The following is a 26,603-nucleotide window of genomic DNA, read 5'->3' as shown; positions in this document are numbered from 1 at the left end:
TCTTCAAAAGAAGCAAAGAGGAAAGACGTTGTGGCTTAGCTTCTTTAGTTGGTTTGCAGGAAATAAAGGATGAAAGGGTAAAACAAGGGAGAGAGCTAAGCTCTTTGCATTAAAATATATATATATATATATACATTGTTAAAAAAAAGAAAAAGAAAAAAAGAAAGTCAAGTTGCCCATATTATTTTGGTCATTCGTTGGCTTATTATTTGGTCTATTGTTGGTCTAGTTGTTGCCCCAGACACATCTTTTAGTTTTTGTGGTATTGTTTAAAACTCAGACCCATTTTAACTCACAACTGGTTCTCTTTTTTCAGCCCATACTTAACTCTCATTTAGGCCTATAGTTGGCCCATTTTTTGTTTGTTCATTGTGATATTGTTTAGCCCATAGTTAGCCCTTTTTTGGTATTGTTATTTAAGGCGCATCTCTTATCATCGTCAACCGTTGCATCTCCAAATAAAATAATAATAATAATAAATTCAAACTCAAGGTTTTATAATCTTCTACCTTGAGTTTGAGAGCATGTTAGAATATATTAAGAGATTTGATTTCAAAAATTTGTTATAATTGATTGTAATTTCCTAGAATTAGATATACAAGCATTTTCAACTTATTATCCACAAAAAAAAAAAAGAAAAAATCAAAAAAATCAAAAAAAAAGAAAAAAAAGAAAAAGTGTAATGCTTTGATTTTTTTTTTTTTTTGACATGTCCACACAAGAAGCGGAGGAAGATTTGAACTAGAGAGGAAATTTGACAATATAAAATAAAATTATATTTCCTCAAATCTGGTTTTCCTACCATAATTCAACATTTTACAAATATAAGTTCTCTTAACACATCACACATGAAAATTATTGAAAATATGATACCCCAATGTGCCCAATGTGCAAAACACACAAAAAAAAAAATATATTGAGTGTCATCTACAAAGAATTTGTAAGTAAGAACTTTTTATAATTTCTCATTCTTTTATAGTGAACTGATTTCATGAGTTTGACTACCTCAAAATATTTTTACATTTGAAGAGTCGTTCTTCAAAGGCTTTCATTTTGTCGTCAAAAACTTGCATGATTATTGGTTTATATTTTATGTGGTTTGATATTTTAATATATGGTGCTACATAATTATTTTTAATTGGTGTTTACTATTGCACATCACCTATTCACCCCATTTAGGCGAGTGTTTGGGGACATCATCTTTTTTTATAGAAGTTATTAAGGTACTTAGACATTTTATGTGAAAATGATCGATTTATTTGAAATAGCCAACTTTCCAATTACTTCTGCTAATTTTAACAAACAAATGAATCATTAGAATTTCGAAGAGACATTTGAAAACAGAATCTAAGTGCAACACTAGAAGACAACTAACATAAAAGATTAAAAAAAAAAAAAATTGTAAGGACAAAAGTTAGCTACTTGTTCTTTTAAGTTTTTAATATAGTAGACTTTTGCCTAGAATCACATATTAATTGTGTAAAAAAACTCTTCTAAAACCTTATACTCCTAGTAAAAGACATATAACTTGAGCCATGTGTTATTTTATTAGAATATTTTCATATTTTCAAAAAGTTACAAATTGTAAAAATTATTTTTGAATAAGAATATATATATATCAACCCAAAAACTAGAATATTTATATTTCAAGGGTCTCAAGCTATTCAACAGTGATAATGATTCAAGGGTTTTCTCCAAATAAATATATTATGTATTTGACTTCCAAATAAGAGAATGTTTAGAGTGGGAAGAAGATGGTGAATATGAAAATTAGGATAAAACTTATGTTGGTGATGATGGAATTGATTATCCTCGTAATACTTGAAGTGCATGCTAATGACCACACCCGTCTCTCTTCTTCTGATCTCACTCCACTAGCAACCAGCCTTCATCCCTTCCAACTTGATAATGAGAACATCACTCATATCCATCATTGCCTTGAAACCACAATTGAAGAATGTCTAAAAAAACTATATAAGATGATGTGTATTGGTAATTTGCTTTTTGAATGTCTTTTTGAGGACCTAATGCATCATAAAGATAATCCCCTCAACCTTTATAATATTAGGTTGGAGTGCATATACCAACGTCGCTTGGAATTTAAAGATGATTTCCTCCGCTACGCAGCATGTTTAGTAAACTACTATGCAAAGCATATCGAGAATGATTAAATGTCTATATCAAGAATTGATGAGCTCCAAGTCTAACAAAAGGTTCGAACTAGTTCTCTAGCTCTTGCTTCATTATAGAAATGCACACATGCACTTATGAAACACTTAACTTTTTTATTCATTTTCATCATATATAGGAATAGAAGGTTCATTTATATTTAATCTCCTTAAACTGGAACCTTTTTTGGGCAAAATGATCAAATTATCATTTGTTATACTTATTTCATTCAAACTACTATCTTATTGCATTTTACATATTCCATTATTTTTTTGTATTAAAATGGATGAAAAGTTGCGCATACGTGCATATCTCATGTTGAAATTCCTGTCCATTTTAATGTTAAAATCTAAATAAGGCTGTAAATAGCAACAAATGGTAGTTCTTAAAGACCCAAATGTCGGAAATTGAAGTTTGGAGATGTCTTTGCAAAAGATATTTCAATTTAAGGGATCAAGTATAATTTTTCCTTTTTTTTTTTTTTACTCCTTTTATCCTCTACCACATTACAACTTGTTGCTCATTCCCCTTGTTAATTATTTTATATACACCAAGCTTGTCTCACTTCTTTAATTTGCATTTGTGGTTTCAGGGTGACTAAAATGACATTGTAGGTTGGTGAGCATATGGAAGCATAAATAGTTGGATTTTATGGATAATAATTCGTAGTTTTATTGCTCATTTTATTTGTTTTTCTTGAGTTATAACAATATAGATGTAGAGACATTTTTCCTTGATTTTGGGCTTGAATTATGGTTGTGGGAATGATTGACACCAAGATTGTGTTATTTGGAGTTGTTTGTGTTATTTGACTATATGTGAGTTGATTGAGACTACGGCCGTAATCGAGCCAAGCCGAGCTTAGTCAAGCTTTAGGATTTTATAATTGACTCGTTTACGAAGACGTTTATTCGAGCCGAGCTATGAAATGTGCGTTCAAGCTTGGCTCATTTAAATTTCGGGAGCCCTCAACACCAGAGTTTCCAAAACTAACCAAGTAATACTGTGGTTTTTATCAATGGGTATCTTGTATATGAGATATTTTGTCAAGAGAGAAAAATTATTTACGGATAAACTCTTTATCCTTCTCCAAAATTTTGATTTGCTTTTAAAAAGCAAACCAGTTGGGGAGAGGAGCCTTTCATATATTTTCTCCATGGCATGGGCCACTTTTTCCCAAGCTTGTTCATGGGATTTTATGTATATGTGAACCATATCAAATTCATGACAATTATTATAGCAAAAATTTAGCCACATTCTAGAAATTAGCCACATTCTAGAAAGTATAGGAAAAAATTGAGCCAGGAAAAGTCACAAACTATGGCCCTTGACTTGACTTGGACCACGAGCAAAATCATAGCTAGCTTTGACTTTTGTTTTTCCTGAAGTTATTTTGGTAAAAAAAAAAATGCTAAGCAACGTTAATTCAAAGAATTTTAAAATCAATAAAAAGAGAATTAAATCCACCAAAAAAATATGTTTTTTTATTTTTTATTTTTATTTTTTATAAGAATTCCGAATAATTAATATGAGTAGTTCTAATCTTTAATAGATATAGATATTAGGACGAAAATTATCTTAAAATAAGATAATTCTACCAAAATTCATTAATTCCGTTCTAAGTTTGCTTTCAATTGAGGCTTATAATGAGATGATCAACATTCCGTCGATGATTTAAACTAAACGTTCGATCTCATTTTTACCTTCAAAATATGTGAGCTATCGCTACCATAAATATATGAATTTGAATTAAAATAACTACCTAAGAGTTTCACCCAAAAAAAAAAAAAGGGTAAATTAAAATATATGATCACTTCGCTCTACAAAAAGTTAAAAAGTTAAAATATAAATTATGCGTTTTATTCTTAGGGTTCGTTTGGAATTGCGTTTTCAATAAGTGTGATTTTAAAAATTATGTTTTTGAAATCTCTGCTTTTTAAAATCGTAAAGAGGTTTGATAAAACATGTTATTGTTGTTGTTGTTGTTTTTTTTTTTTTTAATCAAATATTTGTTATGCGAAATCATGATTTTTGTTTAAATTTGAACATTTTCAAATAAGCACTCTGTAGCTTGCTTATTGAAATCGCATAAACGCAGATTATTCTTATGAAATCGTAATTTCAAATGCACCCTTAGCCTCTTAACTACCTTTTTAAAAATTGCATTAACACGTTTTGAAATTGCAAACTTCCAATTTGAAAACTAATTCACTTACATAATCATAAACAAGGTTTCTGTAAATTGAGTTTGAGAAAATTTTTATAATTCAATACTGATGTGTATTCAAAATATATATGATTTTTTCATACAACTTTAATATAGAACATATATAAGAGCCCCTTTTATTTCTATCAGGATGTCTACACATCAGGTAAAAACACCAAATATAATAGAGATAAAACAACGCCTCTTTAATTCAAATCAATTATATAAACTTTTTCATTCCTTGCAACTAAATACCCACTACCAAACTCTCCATCCACCTAAACAATAACGCCTATAATTTGCGGTTAAAAACAAAGAGAGAGAAATTTAATTAGTTCTAGTTGTTGGAACAGTCTGCCACAGAGCTGAACCTCTTACGACGGCGCAACTCGCTCTTGATAATGCATGGAGAAGGAACCAGTGCTGTGGAAGAAGGACCTTCATAATAAAGCTTCCTGTTGTTGTCTCTCCCGATCGCGGCTTTGCACTTTTCAAGGTTGTCTGCGTCTGCGTCTGCGTTCGGAGGTTGGACATGAAGAACAGGTTTGCCAACGTTGTCGCCATTGACAGATTTGGTACGAGGGTAGTAGAAATCAGTGGGAAAGAAGTAATATTGAAGGGAACCCATTGAAGCTTTCTCAGAGAAATTAAGATTTCAACAAGCTTTGAGTCTTTAATCGGTGCTTTTCTTTTCTGGGTATATGAACATATTTATACACACAAAAAAAAAAAAAAAACGATCCGTGTAGGTCGAGGAAACCGTTCCCTTTTGTTTCCATTCGGAAGTAGAAGTCTCTTTCTTGCGCCGCGCGTTAAAGCAAAGAAAGTCATATGGGAAGGGCCGTGCCCTGTTTGGGGACTGAAGAGTCCGGTGGGAATTGGAGCATGTATGTATATATATTATGTATCACAACATTATATATATATATATATATATATATATATATATATATATATATATATGTATTTTGTTACTGATGCAATAGTTGTATATATATAAATTAGTCATGACCAAATTACAACCCACCCGTCCAATTTTGATGCTAATTGGTCAATGGTGGTTGGTCACAACAAATCAGCATCAATATATAGTAAATGAAAAATAGAAAACATATAACTCTAATCCCCATATTAACATGTGTCAATAAGTTGAAATGGAATTGTAAGTACTGTAATATTACTTATAATAAATTCTACGTATCCGACCTATGCCAACGATGGACGTACCCCTTTCCCTTCCTCAAATCGATTGTTAGAATCCGAACAATACCTACCTCAAGGCTTGGTGCCCGGTGGTTACATGCACCTACATGTAGCCATAGGCTAAACAACCATAGTTAGAGAACTAGCAACAGATTTCCTTTGATTTTTCTGAAGTTAAAAAAATAAAACTAATTTTTGTTTCCTTATCAAAATATATTTCACAATAACTTTAATTACGATTCTCCATATTATTAAAATCTTATTTTTTTACAAAATATAAATTCCTTACTTGCCCTCATATTTTTTACAAAATCTCAACACAATTCTCAATGAAAAACAAAAATATGAAAGAGGGGAGAGGAAAGAGAAATATTTAGGGAAACATTGTAACAACCCAAGTGTATTTGTTAAATTTAGGGAAACTGATGTGGGTGAGTTTTTGTGATTTTTTTGAAAAATTTCCTAAATATAGGTAAAGGAAGCAGCTTTAGAGTAGCTGCTATCTGCTGCTAGTGCTGCTCTAGGTATTAAAAGTAACAAAATGCTTTAATTTGGGTGACTTACCAACAAGTATTTTCATTTTATTTATTAAAGTTGATGTAGCATGGCTGCGTGGTTTTTCAACTAAAAATTTATTTTTATCCGTCAAATGATCGGAAGGACCACGCTACATCAGTTTTGGTGGATGAAATGAGAATTTGTGTCCAGTATGTCATTTGTTTATCCTAAAGTGAGAGTAGGAAGTGGAAAGATAGTTAATAATAAATAAGAAAAATTACCCCATACCTTCATTACCACATTTTATTAAATTATCAATTATTCCAAAAGCTCAAGGAAGAGGTAAATTTAATCACTTAACTATTACTTTAACACTCCCTTCACGTGTGAGCTTAAATTTCCTTTTAATAGGTGAAGCCCAACACGTGGAATTACCCCATTTTGTTAAATTACTAGTTATCTCAAAAGTTTAAGGAAGAGGTAAATTTAATCACTTAACTATTACTTTAACACTTCCCTCACGTTTGGGCTTAAACTTCATTTTAATAGGTGATGCCCAACACGTGGAATATTTAATTTAAATGAGGGGTAATTTGATGGAGTCAAGGTTCGATCCCATGACCTTTGGCTCATGTTAAATCATCACTTATCTCAAAAGGTTAAGCTGACAAGAAGATGTAAATTTAATCATTTAACCATTACTTTAACACATTTCTCATTCGATGAGAAAAAAAAAAAAAAAAGAAGCTATTATAAAGCAAACCAAAAAAGAAAAAAGAAGCAAATGTTAATATAATTTGAGTTAAAATAATATGTTAAGTAAAATTTCACTTGAAAAAAGTTAACCGGAGGTCCAATTGATTAACTTTTTTTTTTTTTTTCTTCTTTGTAAATTATGGGAATTGACCAAAACTTCAATGTTGGCAACCTGACCAAAAGTTCAAATCCATCTGTCACTTATAGGAAGGTTGCACGTTTAAAATTATGGCACACCATTTGTTAGGTGGGAGACGGAGCCGCATAAAAGTCCACACGGCAGGAACTCAAATCGAATATCTCGATCCCACCTTTTTTTTGACGAAAGTAAATCGAATATCCTACAAAATACCTTTTGGGTCGTTTTCATTTATTTTTCCGGAATGCAAATTAGAAAATTTAATTTTTTTTTTTTTAAAAAAAAATCTCCTAAATTAACAATAGTCCACATCATCAAACTATATATATATATATATATATAAAAGACATAAATTTTTTCTAAATTAGTCTGAAAAAAATATCTTTTAACCCATTTAACATAGTAACAAGTGTCTATAAACATTTAAAAGAAACATTAAATTTAGTGTAAGTTAGTAAACTGCTATTAATAACGTTAAGAATTTGATGGGTCTTTTAAATGTTATAGACATTTTGTATTATTTTAAATGAGTTGAAAAATATTTCATTCAAATTGATTTAGAGAAAAATTTAGTTCATAAAAAAAATGTCAAAAATATCACTTTTATATATATATATATTAAAAAAAAATGCAAACAAAAAGATGTAGAGTCACGTGATTTTTCGTTATTGTTTTTGTGGTAGAGAAAGATGTCACATGCTTGCTTGACCATCAAGCACAGCCGTCGATCTTCTTCTGTCTTTTTTTTTTCTTCTTCTTTCTATAAATACACGAGGAGCCGAGTGGGCTTGTAAGAGGCACATCAATACGACAAAGTTTTAAGGTACACTTTCTCTTCTTCTTCCACCTCTGTCGCAAACCAACTTCTTTCAACAACTTTCCGGCATGGCTGGCCTTCAGTACAACTTCTTCCCCACTGATTTCTTCTACCCTCGTCCTCAGTCTGCCGCCTTAGACGCCGCCGGCAAACCGGTTCTTCTTCGCCTCCAGCAAGACCCCGCCAAAGACGCCATCAATATCCACAATAAACTCGTCAAAGCTCACCCTTTGATGCACAAGAAAACGCAAGTTTTGGCCAAGGACCATGACGAAGCGGAAGCCCAAAATTGAGCGCTCGGAGACTTGTTCATCCCCATCACCATGGTGCATCCATGAACCGGAGCTTGAGTTCGTCCATTTCTTGGAAGAGAAAAATAAAAAATAAAAATGGTGGAATATTTAAATTCCTTTGTTTTTCCTTGCTCTATATATGTAATGTAAATAGTAAATCCCATCATGTACGTCAACAACAGGGTATGGTTGTATTCATGGTTATAAGGGAATACAATTTCTGTTTGCAAACTATGTTTACTTCCTCTTATTATTCGGAAAAGATTTTTCTTCTCAATTACTTTAATTTTTTCCGAAAATCTCCAATTTGATCTGGACATAATTTGGGATTTCTGGGAATATGTGCAGATGAAAGATATTAGGAATTAAACAAATTCGGACATTTTGTTTCATTTTTCAAGAGAATTATTGTCAACTTACATAATTAGGTAAAGAAAGAATATACAGAGCACTCTAGAAGCAGCATATGGGCTGCTTGATTGGAATATGCTACAATATGCCTCGAAAATAGGAAAATTTGGAGAAAAAAAAAAAGAAAAAAGGAAAAAGAAGAACCTAGTAGAATCTGTTAGGTGTCCAAGAGTCAAGATGAAAATTGGGGAAAACTACCCAACTGACTTTAGGGTTTGGTAGTTTAGGTCATTTATTGATAGTTACCAAAAGATGACTTGATGGGTAGTCAAACTATCTCCGCAATTTTGAGGGGTGTTCATCCACCCCCAAAATTCTGATGGGAGTAATCGACCATTCCCACTATGCTGCAAAGTGAGTTTTACTACTTTAAAAAGGATGACTTTCGAGGTGGTTCTATGAACACTTTAGGATGTTTAGCTATTCTTTTGAATTACTAAAAAGGTGGTCGAACACTCTCTCAAGGTTATAAGGTGGTTCAACCACGGACCACCATCTAATGAGTATGGTTAAGTTACTCTTAAAAGTCTTTGGGGTAGTTAAATCACTCACAAAACTCTTGAGGGTGTCGTCGACCATCCTCCTAACCTTAAGGGGGTTGGTGGTTTAGCTACCCCTTCAAGCCATTCATTTTTTTTTTTTTTTTCTCTATAGTTAAAGCATAAATTGGATATTTTAAGTAAGAAAAAAAAAAATTGAACAGGTAAGTCGCATGTTCAACTTTCCATCCAATTTAACTTCAAATGATAATAGATGGTTCCAATTGAAAGAAAATAATAATTTGAAAGCATGATCCTTTCACTTGATAAGAAATTTTGTTATTAGAATAACTAGAATGCCTCAACTACTTCATGTGGCATGTCTACTTACGGCATGAATTGACAAGTCATTTGTAAATAGGTCCCTGGAGGCCTGAACTATCATTTATCATAGCATAAGTAGACATACCACATGAAGTAGTTGAGGCATTCTAGCTATTCTAATAACAAAATTTCATGTCAAATCGCCACTCTAAAACTTTTAAAATTGTCAACTAACCTAATTTACGGAGTTTTAGGCATCTAGTAAAGTATTTTGAAAGTCAAATGTTTAAGGTATTAAAGGCTTTATTGTAATTTCCTTATAAACTCATGTGGAAGTTCACATTTTATAGAAATTGGTGTCACGTACTGCCATATTGTAGACCTAGTAATCCACATTTTTGTGACTAATGTAATAATTGTCACATTAGTTTGTAAATGTAATAAGTGTCATATGCACTGCCAAACAAGTGACGTAATAAGCAGTACTGCTGCATAGTGACGTAGTAAGTAGTACTGCTGCATGAACTATCTCCTCACTTTATAAGAAACCTGTAATAAGAGTTGTAGTATCCTACCAGTCATTTTTTAAATTTATTGTCCAAATCAACCACTAGACCTATTTCCTTTTTATGTATAGAGCCAATGAATCCATGGGACCTCTAATAAATCAAATATATATATATATATTTGAAAAATGAGATATCCGTCTTGATGCACCCGCACACCAAAAGAGAAAACAGAAGAACAGCCCTTCAAGCTTTGAAAAGTCTTTTGGAAAGGGCCCTTAATAGATCCAGAGGTTAGTTTACGTCTCTCAGCCATGTGGAACAAACTGCTGAGTCAGCTTATCAATATCTTAAACAAAATAATTAGTGTAAAATAATATTATATTTTCTCCTTTCTTGTCATTTTATTTGTGTTCTTCGTGTCTTGCCTGCGTCTTTTATATATATATATATATATATATACTTTGGTGGTGATTGTGATTGCACAAAAAGATGTAATTAGGTTCAAATTGCATATTTTAAAATAAGAAAATGATTGATGTCAATAATTTGCTCATATTTTTTTTATATTTTTTTACAAATTTAATATATCAACTATTAAATTTGTGGAGTCTACTCGTTGACTTATAAGTCCACAAATTTACTGATTGATTTATAAAATAAAATGAAAGAAACACGGACAAATTAGTAACACCAATTTTTTTTTTAAAAAAAAAAAAATTGCAAACTCAAACCGACCATAAATAGCACTTGTGTTTGTTGTTAACTCTTGGGCTTGTAATCACTAATCACATATGACAAACCCAAAGTCAATGCTATAAAACATTTCAATTAATTTGGAGAAAAAGAGAGATTACCTAAATTATATAGTTGTTTGATACAAAGTCCAAACCCTTGCCAATTTGGCACGCTCACTCTTGCATTGATTAAAATTGGGGGAGTAGCAGCTTAGCTTGACAGCTTCCCCTACTAATTCTTCCCTTTATTATTAGTTACAACTTTGACTTCTCCATCATCTCTTTCAACCCCAACCGTAATTTGTTGTTATAATTGGCTTTTCAAATTGAAAGCAATTCAATTCAGGCGGTATCATATATAGGGATACAGGTTTTCTGTTATTAAACTGCTTGAATTTATTAGAAAGAAGCTGTAGAGTTTGCTTATTTTGAGCAGGCGAGTTTCGCATCTTAGGCTATTCAGAGTAAATGGGTCCTGCGATTTTTTTTTTTTTTTTTAAAGTTGTCTAAATTTCGATAAAATTTGAGTAGCTCGTTTGGGTTTGCGATTTTTTTTCTTTCTATTTTTCTGAATTGAATTTAAAATTGCGAATATCGAGGAGAAAAAATAGTTGAGATTATGTTTGAGTTGTTTGAAAAATATAAAATTTTGAATAAAGTTCAAAAATTTTGAATTGATTTGAGTGTTAGTGGTGTCAAATCAACTAAAAAATAGAAAAAAGAAAGAGAAGACTTTGGAAGAATTGTCTTCGCAAACAAGCCTATATATTAATAACATAGAATCTCAATTCCATATAAAAAGGGCTATCCCCACATAAAGGAGGACTGCTCTGGCAGGTGGACTTCACAACCTAACTTAAAAAATTTAAGGGCAATACTAGGTGTTCTTCTAATGTTCTCCTGGTGTCCTCCCAACTGTGATATGACTTTTAAAATCACTGTTAAATTTGAAATTATCATTATTGACTTTTAATCTATTGGTGATTTAAAAAGGTATATCACAGTTGAGAGGATACCAAGAGAACACTAGAAGAACACCTAGCATTTTTCAAAATGTAAATAACGTGAGATTCATACAATTTAAATCATGATCATAGAATCCTTATTCTTTGAATGCTATTCACTATTCAGTCCCTTGGATCAACTTATTTTTTTATTTTTTTTTTTATAAGTAGATCAACTTATTTTTATTGTGGCCCTCGTTCAGATAAGGAAATATTCCAAAAAATTATCATCTAAGAATCATGGTGATTATGTAAACTAAAACAAATTAGGATCGTCCCTAGTTGATTTGAACAAGTGAATATTTATTTAGTTATATTAGAGAAGTATTTTTATCCTCTCAAAAAATAAAAAGACAAAAATACCCTTCAAATATAACTAATTGGATCATCTCCGGTTTAAATTCTCCTAATTGTGTAATTTTTTTTTTTTGACATATCTACACAAGGAAAGGGGGATGGGAGATTCGAACTAGTGACCTCCGCTTCATGAAGCGTGATTCGAACTAGAGAGATTACCTAATTGTGTACTCAATGAATTATTGATCCACTAAATGGGTCATCTCTTTGAGCCCAAATGGCCCAACTTTTTCTCTTCAGCGTAATGGACCTTATTTAGACACTTCTGATAGAAAAGAACTGTTGTATCAGTTTACATACACCACAAATAATGCATCTCCACTATATTTGTATACATTCTTCACAATATATGCTGACTTCAACGACAACAAGCCTTAATAATTCCAAACAAATAAAGAAAAGGGTATGCTCCTAACTCCTAAGAATCTTCATTGACTCAAAACTTGCATCTACATGCTACACTGCTGCATCCTAAATTGACAGAATCAATAACGGTCTGTTTGTTCTGCTGAAAAAGGTTGTTCCTGAGGAACATTCTCCTCGGACTTACGTAAATGATAAGGAAAATGGAGGCTTTCTGCTTTTACCTGACTGACAATTTATTTGGCTTGATTGGAAGCTGCTGCATTGTGTCCTTTCAACTCCCAATGGTTGGACTGACTGATTCAAAAGCTTGTACAAGAAGTTCAACTTTTCTTTTCCTTAGTGGGGTTAGTTTGGCTACAACCTGTTGAAGTGCATAATCAAGCATCCATTCCTCTGCTTTTTTTCTTTGATCCATGTCCAGATGCCTTAAATGAACTTTTTCTCCTTCTGGGTCCTGCTCCAAAGGCAGATATTGTGGCTTCCGTGGATTAAATTTCCTTACTTTTTCCAATCCCTTGATGAATCTATTAAGCAGGATCAACTTCTTCAGAATGCTCCATTTTCTTGGCATTTGCTGGTTAGATTTCTTTTCCACCTTCATTTCTGTCTTCTCTTCTTCTGGATCTGTTTTGCCGGATTTGGTGAAGCTGCTGTCTTTCTCAGAATCTTTGCAATTTGAGATGAATGGTTTCTCTGTGTCATCACCTTCCTCTTCTGGAAGAGGGATTTCATCAATCGCTTCTTCTATCAGCTTAATGGCTTCAATACTGTTATCCATATCCATTTCAGAGACATTCTGACAAGAATTGGAAGTGCTTGTTTCAGGCAATGAGTTGGAATCAGAATCATCCACTTCTTGTTCTTCTTTACCTGCTTCATCAAGTTGTGGGTTGGCTCCATCTTTTGCTGCAATGCCTGATGCCATGTGATTATACACCAAGTGCCACAGCTTCATGTTTTTCTTTTTTTCCAACCAGGCCTTATTTGCTACACTGTTAATTGCTTTTGATTCCACATAATTTTCTGAGTTTGGTATACCATACCTATCAGATTGTTCACAAGGTGCACTGACTAAAATGGTATTCTCTGAATCTTTGCATTCTGATTCAGAACCATGGTTGCAGAGTTCTGAACTTGAACTAACTCCTATGGAGACTTTTCCATTCTCTCGAACTACTTCATCACAGGTGCTTACAATGCCCTCTGGTGAACAACTAATGATGGAATCAGGTTGATTATCAGCAAGAATGAATTTATCGTCCACCCTATCAAGATTGATGGCAATAATTTGCTTTTCCTCCCAGTCTTCGTTGGTAATTTCCTGTTCTGCTTTAATGCAACTACATTCCAAACTGGTTTCTCTGAGCTCAGAAAATTTCAGTGGAGGAGTCTGCTGTTCTTCTCTGCTTTGAATTGAGGAACCATTACAGGCTTGAAGGGGATTTGCTTGAGTGCAAACTGCTGCATTGGACATCTGGGCAGTTTCAATTTCTGGCAGAGGAAGAATTTTCTCAAAAGCTTCAACAAGAAGTACTACTTTTCGTTTTTGAGCTGGAGCTAGCTTAGAAATGACCTGTTGAAGTGCATTATCAAGCATCCATTCCTCAGCGTTTTTTCTGCTGTCTGTTGTTTGGTGCCTCAGATTGACCTTTTCTGCTTCCGGATCAGGCTTCAAGGACAGATATTGTGGCTTCCGGGGGTTGAAATTCCTCACCTTCTCCAATGCCTTGACAAATCTCTTGAGCAGGATTAAGCTTTTCAGTTTGCTCCAGCTTTTGGGCCTTCTCTTGTCAGATTTCTCTTCTTTGGGAGTACTAATACTATCACCTTCCTGCAATGTTTCTTCTGCATTTTCTACCATATTGTCTTTAGCAGGCTCACTGGAAGCTGAGATGCTCCATTCCACACCCTTAACTTGGTCTGAACTTCTTCTGCTTGTTATTGATTGATCATCAGAAGATTGGTCATGAAATTCTTGCAGAAGGATTTCATCAAAAGCTTCTTGTACCAGCTTAATGGCATCAAGCTGGGTGAGCTCATTCTTTTGGTGGTCTGCTTCAGAAAGACCCTCAGAAGAACCACAGTTGTTGGTATCTTCCACTTGTTCTTCACTTTCCAATCCATCTAGAGGAATCTTGTTTTCGACTTTTCGGCCGATATCTACTAATGCATGCTTATATATTGAGTGCCACACTTTGATATACTTCTGATTTTTAGACTGCATTTTGTGTTCTACATCATTTCCATTTACAGAGAAATCCCCGCCTGCTTTTTCTTTAACATTATGAAACATTTCCTTTGCCTGAATTCCTTTCTTCATATTCAGAGAGCGTTTGCCTTTACGAAATTGACTCTCTCGTTTCATGCTCATCTGGGTCTTCAACAAGCGCCGCCTCATAGAAACAAAGCGCTTCAATGGAGGTGAAGCATTGTGGTGATGACCATGAAGAGAGCAATAACTATAAGGACAAATCTTTTCAGGCTGAAGCTCCAAGGAGCCTGGGATTTTGGAATCCTTGAGAGTTGAAGAACAGGTAGCCTTAGATATTTCAGAACATTTCCTCATGGAAGGCTTGTTTGATTTGAAAGTTCCCATTTTTGTTAAGACTTTCACAGGCTTCAAACTCGATGACCTTTTCATAATTCTCACAGATTTATTACCAGAAAAGGCAGATTTTGGCTTTGGATCACTTAATTTTTTCCTATTTTGGCGATGATTGCTACTAAAACTGGATTCGGAATTATGGGGACTTGCCTGATAGCCAGATTCCACGCTTCTTGTGGATGAACTTGCCTGCTTGATTGATCTTGACTTCTTCACTTTCCTCTGCAACTCAGTCCCTTCAGAGCTTTTGCTCATCAAATTCCTCTTGAATTTCATGCTAGACATTCTTGTCAAACTCTGCCCAGGCTTCAAACTTGATCTCCTTGACGACATTGTCATTGAATTCTGCCCAGAAGAAGCAATATTTGGTATCAGAAAATTTTGAAGGATACCCTTTACTCGAATTATTGCAACCAAAACTAATTAAATTCAGAAAATTACAAGAAATACTTGCCTGCAAACTTTCCTTCCTTGCATCTGAACTGTTTGTGGCCTTCATATAATTCGGCGATGCATCTGATAACTGCCGTAATTTTGATCGTCTTGTGGATGATGATCTTAGGCTTGGCAATCTTGAGAGCTTGATTGATCTGAATTTCTTCAGCTTCCTCTTTGGCTCTGTTCCTCCCCTGTCACTGCTGTCCTGATTCTGATAAAAAGACGACTCGTTGGATACTGACATCATCTCAGATTCTGCAGAACTCGTACAATCACAATGAGCACCAGCTTCAAGATTGTTAGAATTCGTTTCTGGAATAAAAACAAAGAGAGTTTTGAATATGGGAATGTTATAAAGGCTGGAGCTTTTCTTTTCCCTTATCACTTTTGGAAGAAAAAGCAAAAGAAAGCCCTCTGGGATGACCCAAAAACCAGAGAATTCAAAGCTTGTAGTTGGCTCTACTGACTGGTCTTCTTCTTCTTCTTCTTCTTCTTCTTCTTCCAGCTTGATTCAAATTTCAGCTCTGACTTGGCCCGTTAACAAGTTTGAATACCGTTGAGAAAGGGACGTGGAGATACCTTGACTTGTACACAGAAATAGTGGTAATGACTTGGCCTTCCAGATTCATTGACTCTTAAATCCTATTTCTTCTATCATTTGGAAAGCTAATTTTAGAAGAAAATTCAAGTATTTTGGGAATTATTTTACCTTATGGAAAATTCAAAAGCCTGTGTAAATAATAATCAATACCAGCTATATCAGCTAACATATATATATATATATGGAATAAGTACGATGTAACTATAAGATCATTCTTGTCCACAAAACTTGTTTATTGAGAAGATGCTATGAAAGTTGTGAGAAAGATATTATATGATGATCCAATAACATGCTCCCATGATTTTCTTTTAGCGTATATTATGTTCCTGGTTGTTGGGACCGTGTCAATGCTGTCCACCGCTACATATTCCCACGTGGGTAGGACACAAGAATTTTCGCAAAGGGAAGAATATCACTTGACAACCAATTAAATCACTAAAAAAAAAAAAAAAAAACCGACCCATAGTAGGTTCCAGGCATAAAAAAAATTTGTCTGTCATTATGGTAGAGACGATAAAGGAGATTGCGTATGAAAATGCACTTGTAACGGAAATGAAAAAAGCTCGAAAATCAATGATTGGGCAACTACTAGAAACGTGATTCGCCGAAATTTTACTACAAATCTAAAATTGATTGGGACAATAATATTCAAAATTATTGTTTTTAATAGCCGAAAAAACTATTTTGTGTCATAAATAATATTTAGATCGTAGAGATTCTAAATTGTATCTTTCACATTGTAATGAGGAAGCAATTTTACTCATTTAATTGTTATATCAACGGGGAGAATACGTTATAAAAATAAAAAAATATTCAAATGTTAATATTGACGGTGAGATTAGAGAATAGAGATTGATAGTTGGCATGGACCATCGCAAGAGAGACATAAAACGCGTTGACGACCAAAAGTTTGCTGACTGTGGGACCCGAAAAAATTCCTAGCGCAATTCGGGGGATGAGAGGGCCCCGGATCCTTTAAGATCTACTAACCTTTTTGAACGACTGTCAAGCATGGGCCCAATAGGATTATTCCTTATAGTAATAGCTCTTCTTCTTTTTCTTTTTTTCTTTTTTTTTTTTTCTTTTTTCCTTTTCAATTTCCTTACTGAAATAGATTTCTTTTCTTTTCTTTTTCAGAAATAGATTTCTTAGGCCAACCACCCTGTTGAAATATTTTATATTTTTTAAATTATGTCTATTAATATTTTCCTTAACAAGTTATTTCTCTTTCTGTTAGGATATCTTTATTTTTCGCTATTATATTTCATTGTAAGGTTTATTCTCTTCCTTAATTAGTTTAGGTCTACTTTAGAGTTTCTTGGTTATTACTCATTGTCTCTCTGTAAATAAAGAGTTATGTAAGATTATTTAATATAATGAATATACAATATGTAGCTCACACATGTATCTCTGCTTCCGCTCTCTTTTATTTCTCTTTGTTATTTTATTATTTTATATTTTAATATATATTTCAACACACCCAAATAAATAAAGTAAAGAAATATTTTATATTTTTTAAATTATGTCTATTAATATTTTCCTTAACAAGTTATTTCTCTTTCTGTTAGGATATCTTTATTTTTCGCTATTATATTTCATTGTAAGGTTTATTCTCTTCCTTAATTAGTTTAGGTCTACTTTAGAGTTTCTTGGTTATTACTCATTGTCTCTCTGTAAATAAAGAGTTATGTAAGATTATTTAATATAATGAATATACAATATGTAGCTCACACATGTATCTCTGCTTCCGCTCTCTTTTATTTCTCTTTGTTATTTTATTATTTTATATTTTAATATATATTTCAACACACCCAAATAAATAAAGTAAAGAAAAATTTTATATTAAAAAAAAAAAAAGCTTTTATGCATGTCATCAATTATAAATTCATAACTTTCATTCTTTCTTTTGAAAATCACAACAAAAGTCACTTTCATAAACCCAATTGTAACTATCCCCTTCAAATACATATAATTAATTACTCTTACGCCAATTGAAAGGCCCATCTATTATAAACAAAACTATTTTGAAAATCTTGCCAACACAAACTTTGATTCTAGTTTTAAACAGAATTATTTTGGATATTTGGATAAGATTTTTTCCACGTAATTCCCCGTCACATTTATTTATTATTATCTCGCAAAGCTTACCTAAACTACCATCTCATTAAATTCAATTAGATTTTGAAAATGACCAAAAATCTAAAAAGGAATCTAGCAAACAACCTTCAATTAAATTCATTTAAACTAATTAATAGCAAACAGCCTCCAATCAATTGAAAAAGGCCCACTCACTAACACATCATTTGGAGGAAGAAGTTTTTTTTATTTTTATTTTTTAATAATTTGACAATTCTCCATAATTTAGAGTAGACAACAGATAGCCACTGTACTTTTAAATTTGGGCCCGTTAAAATTTATGTGAACGAGTGAAGTCATTTGCCTCCTCTAGTCAACCCCTCCCTCCTCCCTCCGCCACTTACACATGGTTGTAGTTAGTGGTTATTGGCTAAAACTGTTAACTGCAACCGTCTAAGGACTTTGCTTACGGAGTTAGCGATTATTTTATAACCTGCGGTTAGTGGTTATTCAAACCAATAACCAACAATTTTATAACTTTTTATTTTTATTTTTATGGGCTTTTTGAGGTGTTTTGAGCCTTTTTGTGCCTATTTGTTGAGCTGATTTTAAATAGTTTTAGGTCAAAGTGTTCCAAAAAACAATAAAGATGATGAAACCCTATTTCTAACTCGTATTTAAAATAACACCGTTTTGGTGTTAAACACCAAAACAACATCGTTTTAATGTTATATTTTTAATATAAAGTATAAAATATAAGGGTAGGCGGTTTTCCTACCTCTAAAATCACTTACCACCCCACCTTAGACCATTAGCATTTTTTATAACTATCTATCAAAGCGGTTGTGTGATTAGCGGTTTATAACAGTTATAACCACCCCCGTTTGTACACCCTTACAGCCACTTTTATACCCTTACAGCCACTTTTATATGATCATAATCTACAAAAGCAAAAGAAGAAGAATAAGAAAGGAAAGCAAAAGAGGAAAAACAAATAAAAGGCTTATGGCATGGGCCATGGCCTATGGCCCATGGCTCGTAAGTAACCTTCGGTCTGCTTGTTTTCTGCTCAAGTTTTGCGGAGCAACATGGAATATTGGAATGTGAACAGGGGAATGGTCCAGTAATAGAAGCTACGGCCCACAGCCCATTTATACAACTTTTTTTTCCTTATACGTAACAAAAAGCGCTTTCTTTTACTCAACAACTTGGGTACCCGAGCGTGTTCGTCAGTTTCCCAAAATAGAAATTTCCAACAAGAACCCAATCAAACAGCTTTGTCCGGAAGCGCGCCATTTTCTTCCTTATCTTCCTTCTCGGTTGTTGTACCCATTACTTCGTCATATGCTTTATCCGATTCTTCACTCTAAAGTCGGCGTCACCCTATCGGTATCTTTATCTCTTCCCGGATCTCGATGCTTTCTAGAAATCAATTTCCCTGGTATATTAATTACTCTCACATGCCTCATCCTTTTCAAATTCTGTAATTGTAGCCTTTCTGTTTTCTCTGGGATTTCTTTTCCGGGTTTGTTCTTTGTTTTGGTCGGTTTGAGAGTTTTGGGTTCTGATTTGGAAACCCACTTGGCTGTTGATTTTTTATTGTGGTTCTGGTTGGGGGATTTGAGTTGGAAATTTGTGTTTTTTCTGTCTGGGTTTATGTGGGATTTTGAAGCACCGTTGGAATTTTGAACGATGGGTTGTTTTTAATCAAGTTTTTCTGGATGAGAATCTGATCTCTGGAGCTTTGAGGGTTTCAACGGTTATGGGAATTTTGGGGCTCTGAACCGGAACCTATTGGGTTGTTGACTTGCCGAGCTGGTCCTGGTTGGAAGTTAAGAGGATTTGTGATCAGAAGTATGCGCTTTGGCATTTGGTTCAGGATCAACAGCTTGGCATTGCTACTTTTATCCATTTCTTAAAATTTAGTCGGTGCAATTACTTCTTTTTGTTGATTTTGGTAAGAACTTTTATCAGAATTACTGATATATTATAGATTGCAACAATAGTTTATTCTTAATATATTTTCCTAAATCTTTCGAGCTAAAGTATTGAAGAGAAATCAGTTTATTCAGTTTGAGGTTGAATTGGTTTCTCATTGATTTCGTATTTAGTTCTTGGGAGCTATCCAATTTAAGTTTGCGGCGAGAACCCATTTTTCATTATCATCTTACGCATTCTGCAAAAGTCAGCCTTTTCTTCTTAAATCTTGAGGTAATTTTTTAAATTTAGGTTGTTTGGTTTCCGTCTAGATCATAATTTATTAGAACTCAATAGATTTTTCTTTTTTTGCTCTTTTTCTTCAGCTTTGTACATTAAGCATATTGAGCTGTGGACATAACCAATCATTTAAACAAACACCTGTATATTAACCAAGATATGGATATTAGTAATGAGGCCAGTGTTGATCCTTTTTCAATTGGACCTTCAACCATTATTGGTCGAACAATAGCTTTCAGAATTTTATTCTGCAAGTCCATGTCCCATTTGAGGTATCAAATACTTCATGTGTTTTTGGATCTAATCTATAGATTTAAGGACTTTATGGCACCCATGGTAGCATGGTTACACCCCCGAAACCCACAAGGAATATTGGCAATGGTGACAATAATCGCATTTTTATTGAAACGATATACAAATGTAAAACAGAGGGCTGAAATGGCTTATCGGAGGAATTTTTGGAGAAATATGATGAGAACTGCATTGACCTATGAGGAATGGGCTCATGCTGCGAAGATGCTAGATAAAGAGACCCCAAAACTGAATGAATCAGACCTGTATGATGAAGAACTTGTGAGAAACAAGGTTCAAGAACTCCGCCATCGCCGCCAAGAGAGATCCCTGAGGGATATTATTTTTTGCATGCGAGCTGATCTTATCAGAAATCTCGGTAATATGTGCAATCCTGAACTTCACAAGGGTAGGCTTCACGTGCCGAAGCTCATAAAGGAGTACATAGATGAGGTCTCAACTCAGTTGAGAATGGTTTGTGATTCAGATTCAGAGGAGCTATCATTAGAAGAGAAGCTTGCTTTCATGCATGAAACGAGGCATGCCTTTGGGAGGACAGCTTTGCTTTTGAGTGGGGGTGCTTCCCTTGGATCTTTTCACGTCGGTGTGGTTAGAACACTGGTTGAGCATAAGCTTGTGCCCAGAATAATTGCTGGCTCTAGTGTAGGATCTATTATGTGTGCTGTGGTTGCCACTAGGTCTTGGCCTGAGCTACAGAGTTTTTTTGAAGATTCTTTGCACTCCTTGCAGTTTTTTGATCAGATAGGTGGGATTTTTACTGTAGTGAAGAGGGTCATGACACAAGGGGCTGTTCACGAGATCAGGCAGTTGCAAATGATGTTGAGGCATCTAACAAGTAACCTTACATTTCAAGAAGCTTATGATATGACAGGTCGAATTCTTGGGATAACGGTTTGCTCCCCAAGGAAGCATGAGCCACCTAGATGCCTTAATTACTTGACTTCACCTCATGTTGTTGTATGGAGTGCAGTGACTGCTTCTTGTGCATTTCCTGGACTCTTCGAGGCTCAGGAGCTGATGGCAAAGGATAGAAGTGGAGAGATCGTTCCTTATCATCCACCATTTAACTTGGATCCCGAGGAGGGCTCTGGTACTCATGTGCGACGGTGGAGAGATGGCAGCCTGGAGATTGATTTGCCTATGATGCAATTGAAAGAACTGTTCAATGTGAATCATTTTATTGTCAGTCAGGCAAATCCTCATATAGCACCATTGTTGAGGATGAAAGAATTTGTGAGAGCTTATGGAGGCAACTTCGCTGCCAAGGTATGTATATATGGTACTGGAACTTCAATCCGTTTGATCTATATTATACTTGGCTGATTTACTAAAGAAGCAAGAATAAATGAACAATGTGCATGAGTTTGGACTAAAGTTTCAGATTTTGACCGTCCAGCTATCAGTTATCAGGTTTTTTTTTTTTGTTTTTTTGTTTTGAACATCATCAGGATTGAATCTTTGTTTTTATCCTTGTGGCTGTGATTGAATGAGTCATTGCTACTTGGAACCAGCAGACGAAGCTTTCTGAAGATGCATGGTTGAAAAGTTTTGTTAAGATAATCATGCCTTTCTCGCTTCGTCTTTTCTTTATCATTTCCATTTTTTTCCCTTTTTAAAATTTTTTTTTTTTTCTTTCTAATTTAGATGTTTAAGAGTTTAGTTTTGTTCTTTAGGCATTCTCTCGTTTTCTTCCTTATACTAGCGTGGCATCCTTTCTTTCTTTCTTTCTTTTATGGGGTCATTAATAGTTGGCAGCTGGTGAAACATGATCTCTTGCAATTTATGGTGAATAGCTGGTTAAAATTTGTGGGATTCTTCATTTGAGTTGATAGTTGATGCACAAGGCTTACAGTTTATGGTCTAAAAGAAAGGAAAAAAAAAAATTATGTTGCCAAGTAGGTTAGGTTGAGTCACAAATATATTATAAAGGGCACAGGGATTTATTTATGTGCGGTGCACAGAGGAGTCTGTACACTTGGTTGGAATGTCATAGCAATTGCACTTGAGTGGAATAACCTACACTTGAGCGGAATGTAATAGCAGTAGAGATGCATGTTAATTTGAACCACCTAATGCCAAGCCACATCTTAAGTGGACACCAGCTCAAATACGCTGTTATGTATTTCAGTAACAGAGTTTTTGCATCTTTTCCTGACCTTTGTGAATTGAAAATTAATCTTCTTAATGTTTAATTGTGTAGCTTGCTCATCTTGTGGAGATGGAGGTGAAACATAGATGCAACCAGATAATGGAACTTGGTTTCCCTTTAGGGGGTATTGCTCAGTTGTTTGCTCAAGATTGGGAGGGTGATGTCACTGTTGTTATGCCTGCCACACTCGCTCAGGTAGATGCAAAGAAAATGTTTAAATTTCGGATAGGCATATTCAATCTTAGTGACAAGAAACTTTCTCAAAAGGTTTTTTTTTTTAATTAAAAGTTCAAATGTCAAAATGAAATTGTTGAATACTTGCAATATAGGCATTAGATCTTAGCTTGAAAATTATGCGTTTCAGCAATTGGAAAATTCTTACAATGGTGATTGACCAGCAACTATTTTCTCCTGCTTGTGATTCTTGTACCAGTACTCAAAAATGATACAAAACATATCATATGTGGAGCTTCAAAAGGCAGCAAACCAAGGGAGAAGGTGTACTTGGGAGAAGCTCTCGGCCATAAAAGCAAACTGCGGGATCGAGCTTGCTCTTGATGAGTGTGTTGCAATTCTCAACCACATGCGTAGACTAAAAAGGAGTGCCGAGAGAGCTGCTGCTTCTTCTCTTGGCCTAGCTAGCACAGCGAAATTCAGTGCTTCCAGACGAATTCCTTCTTGGAATTGCATTGCGCGAGAGAATTCCACTGGCTCCCTTGAAGACCTTCAAGATGTCGCTTCCTCGTACCATCAAGGAGTTGGTGGATCCACTGGAGGAGGACCTTCTGGTAAAAATTTTCGAAACCACCGTAACTTGCATGATGGAAGTGACAGTGAGTCTGAAAGTGTTGATTTAAATTCTTGGACGAGGTCTGGCGGGCCCTTGATGAGAACTACTTCAGCTGAAAAGTTTATTCACTTTGTCCAAAATTTGGACGTCGATGCGGAACTAAACAGAGGCTTAATGGCTAATCCTAACTCAATTACTCTTCAAATAGTAGGCAACAATCAATATTATCATAATCCAATGGTGACAACACCAGATAGAAACCCTGAAGTCCCAGACTTTGATCAGAGGGATCTTGGCAATAGAGTTTCCAGTAATGGTTCCAGTAGTGGTTCCAGCATAATGGTGACTGAAGGTGATCTTTTGCAGCCTGAAAGGACCCATAATGGGATTGTGTTTAATGTTGTTAAGAAAGAAGATTTAACAGTGTCAACTAGGAGCCACGATGCGGAAAGTTACAGCAGTGACATTCCTGAATGCATGCAACTCGATTGTCTTGAGAAGGAGACTGATGCTAGCTCTGCATCTGAATATGGCGATGACATTGTTGCTACAACAAACAGTCTAAATGTTCCAGATTCTACTTCTGGGGATCACTCTGGCATAGATGATGGCAGCAGTCAACATGTTGTCGATGGTTAATTTTGAGAACCATTATGTTTCAATGATTTTTCCATGTTGTTGAAGTTCTCTTGTTGCCAATGAACTGCAGGACTATGAGTTCAAGAAGAGATTAGAAGTAAAGGTTACATATACAGCTTAAAGTTTTAAATAGAAGCAGCCCAATGTGCTTTGCAAGTAATTTGGCAAGAAAGTTACTTGATTCTGGATTTTCTGCAAACAGCATGGATTTGATTTTGTAATCGAATCATGCATATAAACACCATGTTTTGATGCTGTCATTCCTATTTTATCAACAAATGAAATAGAAGTAATATAACCCAGATGTAGTTTACCAAATGATAGTTGTGCTGTTTTTATTATCAGGGATGCTAATAAGACATTGTCTCTTTCACAAATCTGGATTAAATGCTGTTTATACATGCTGCTTTGGCACTACAAACTAGTGTCACATAATCTTCTCAGATAGGACAGGAATGGGATGAACTGATTCTCATATAGCTGAAAGAGGAACTGTGAAGTTTTTGATTTCTCTATAATCATACCTACTCGAAATGGAAGCAAGATTTTCTAACTCAAACTCAATTTTTTTCTAAATTCATGTTTGGCAATTTTTTAAACTCAACTAAAAAATTTTCAACCCAATTAATAAAAATTATAAATAAAAATTGAAAATAAATAAATAAATAAATTTATGGTGGCTAGAACACCCCAGGTGGTAGCTGGATTACCCTTAAAAGTCTGAGGGTGACCGATCCACCCCCCAGGAGAGGATCGGCCTCCCTCGAATGCCAAAGCTAATCGGCCACCTCCACCCCGTCTAATTTGGGGGTGGTAAACCACCCACAAGTAACGGCTAGGGGTGGCCGAACCACCCCCATTAGCTTCGAGGGTGGTTAATCCACGCACTAGAGGTGGATCAACCATGCCCAAGTAGCCGTTGGGGGTGGCTCAACCACCCCCAAGTAGTTTTTGGGATGGCTGAGCCACCCCAAAATCGTTGTTGGGGGTGGCTCGACCACCCCCATTAGTTTCGGGGTGGCCGATCCACCCCTGGTGGTGACTCAGCCACCTTTAGACACTTGGGGGTGGCTGATCCACCCCTCAGTGGTAGTTTGGCCACCTTTAGGGGGTGATTCAAAATTGCCCCTAATTTTTTTTTAAAAAAAAAATTAATTTTTTTTATTTTAATAATTTTTTTAATTATATGTATTTTTATAATTTTTACTTAATTTTATTAATTACCATCCAAACATAATCTTAACTCTTTTTTCTCATTGATATTTACACTAAAAAAACAACTCAAAAATGAATTGAGTTCAAAACCAAAAAATGGCATTCCCAAACAAGGTGGCATGCTTATTGTGTGGTAAATAAATTGAATCTCCTGATGTATGTTGGTAACATGAAAATGTGAATCCTCTTCCTCTGTCTATAAAAGTATTAAGTGCATATCTTGTTTGTAGAGTTTGATGCTTTCTGGTGTGGCTATATTTATTGTTTTTTAAAGCCGGCAAAGAGGGATTAAAAAAAAATAAAATGAAGAAAGAAAAAATGATCCATGACCAACTTCACATGGCTTATCTTTCCACAAAACATATATAAGAAACTGCTTAACCTTTTCGTACATTTCATTTGCTGCTGAAAGTGCTCAACTACTAATGCTTGTCGTGGGAAGGTGATAAAAGAGTAGTTGGAAGTCTTGAATTGAATTGTTATTAGCCCACCAACCCATGTGTTTTTTCACACCCAACTAAAGTAGTATAAAACCAGTGCTTTTCCACAAGGATTACCTTAGCAATTTGACATACGAGTTCATGAGAAAATTCCCAACTTAATGTCATCCTGGGTTTACCAACCAACATAAACCTTGTCCTTTATTAATTTTTCTTTTAATTTAATTGTTTCCCTATTTTCAAAGAACATTTTTTGAATAGTTCTACATGTTTGAAAAGTTCTACATGTCATCATGTACAAGAACTAAAGTGTTGGTAGGGGGCCATCATGGCCTGCAATGGGTTTTCAAAAGGGAAGTTATATATAATAATACTATATAGATTAATCTTCACCTCATCTTCAACTTTGACGCTGGAAATAAGAAATCTTGGTGCCATTCCACTGTAGAGAGAGTAATGAATCTTATCATGATGTTCTCATTATTTGTGTACCGTTTAAGCCGACCTACTGTCCACACAAAAACCATAATGGAGACACACCCACATGGAATTGAACAGAGAATTAATGAATCTTCGCATTCACCAGCCACTTTCTTTCTGCAGTTGCTAATCGGAGAAAGAACAACTGGGAAAAGCAGGGCATTGGGGGCCATGGCATAAAACAAACACAAAGGAGTGGATACCGAGGAGTCAAACACCATCTCCCCTTCCTTTCTCCATGAAAAAAATTTGTCAAAAAAATCTCCTTGTTAATTTGGTGTAGCGGTGCCCAACATTGGCCACTGTGAGCTGCGGGTGATTGGCCAGTGGGTGTGGGCTGTCACATGTAATGCTCATTGGTGGTGACAAAGACAAG

At 34.7% G+C, this 26,603-nt stretch overlaps 2 protein-coding genes across 2 annotated transcripts; one reads left to right on the top strand and one right to left on the bottom strand.

Moving 5' to 3' along the window:
* Positions 1-12,213: 12,213 nt before the first annotated feature.
* Positions 12,214-15,937, bottom strand: LOC132191744 (calmodulin binding protein PICBP-like). The gene is made up of 3 exons (XM_059606833.1): positions 15,838-15,937; positions 15,325-15,620; positions 12,214-15,215 (listed from the first exon to the last, which is right to left on the bottom strand). The coding sequence occupies exons 1-3, from the start codon at positions 15,935-15,937 to the stop codon at positions 12,537-12,539; spliced, it is 3,075 nt and encodes a 1,024-aa protein (XP_059462816.1). The 3' UTR covers positions 12,214-12,536.
* A 3,285-nt stretch (positions 15,938-19,222) lies between these two features.
* On the top strand, positions 19,223-24,411 carry LOC132191561 (triacylglycerol lipase SDP1). The gene is made up of 3 exons (XM_059606654.1): positions 19,223-21,780; positions 22,715-22,858; positions 23,097-24,411. Exons 1-3 carry the CDS (start codon positions 20,362-20,364, stop codon positions 24,090-24,092), a joined length of 2,559 nt encoding a protein of 852 aa, XP_059462637.1. The 5' UTR covers positions 19,223-20,361; the 3' UTR covers positions 24,093-24,411.
* Positions 24,412-26,603: the final 2,192 nt, after the last annotated feature.

Source organism: Corylus avellana, chromosome ca9 (assembly GCF_901000735.1).
Source record: "Corylus avellana chromosome ca9, CavTom2PMs-1.0".
Taxonomy (NCBI): Eukaryota; Viridiplantae; Streptophyta; class Magnoliopsida; order Fagales; family Betulaceae; genus Corylus; species Corylus avellana.
This window is presented reverse-complemented; position numbering and strand designations above follow the sequence as displayed.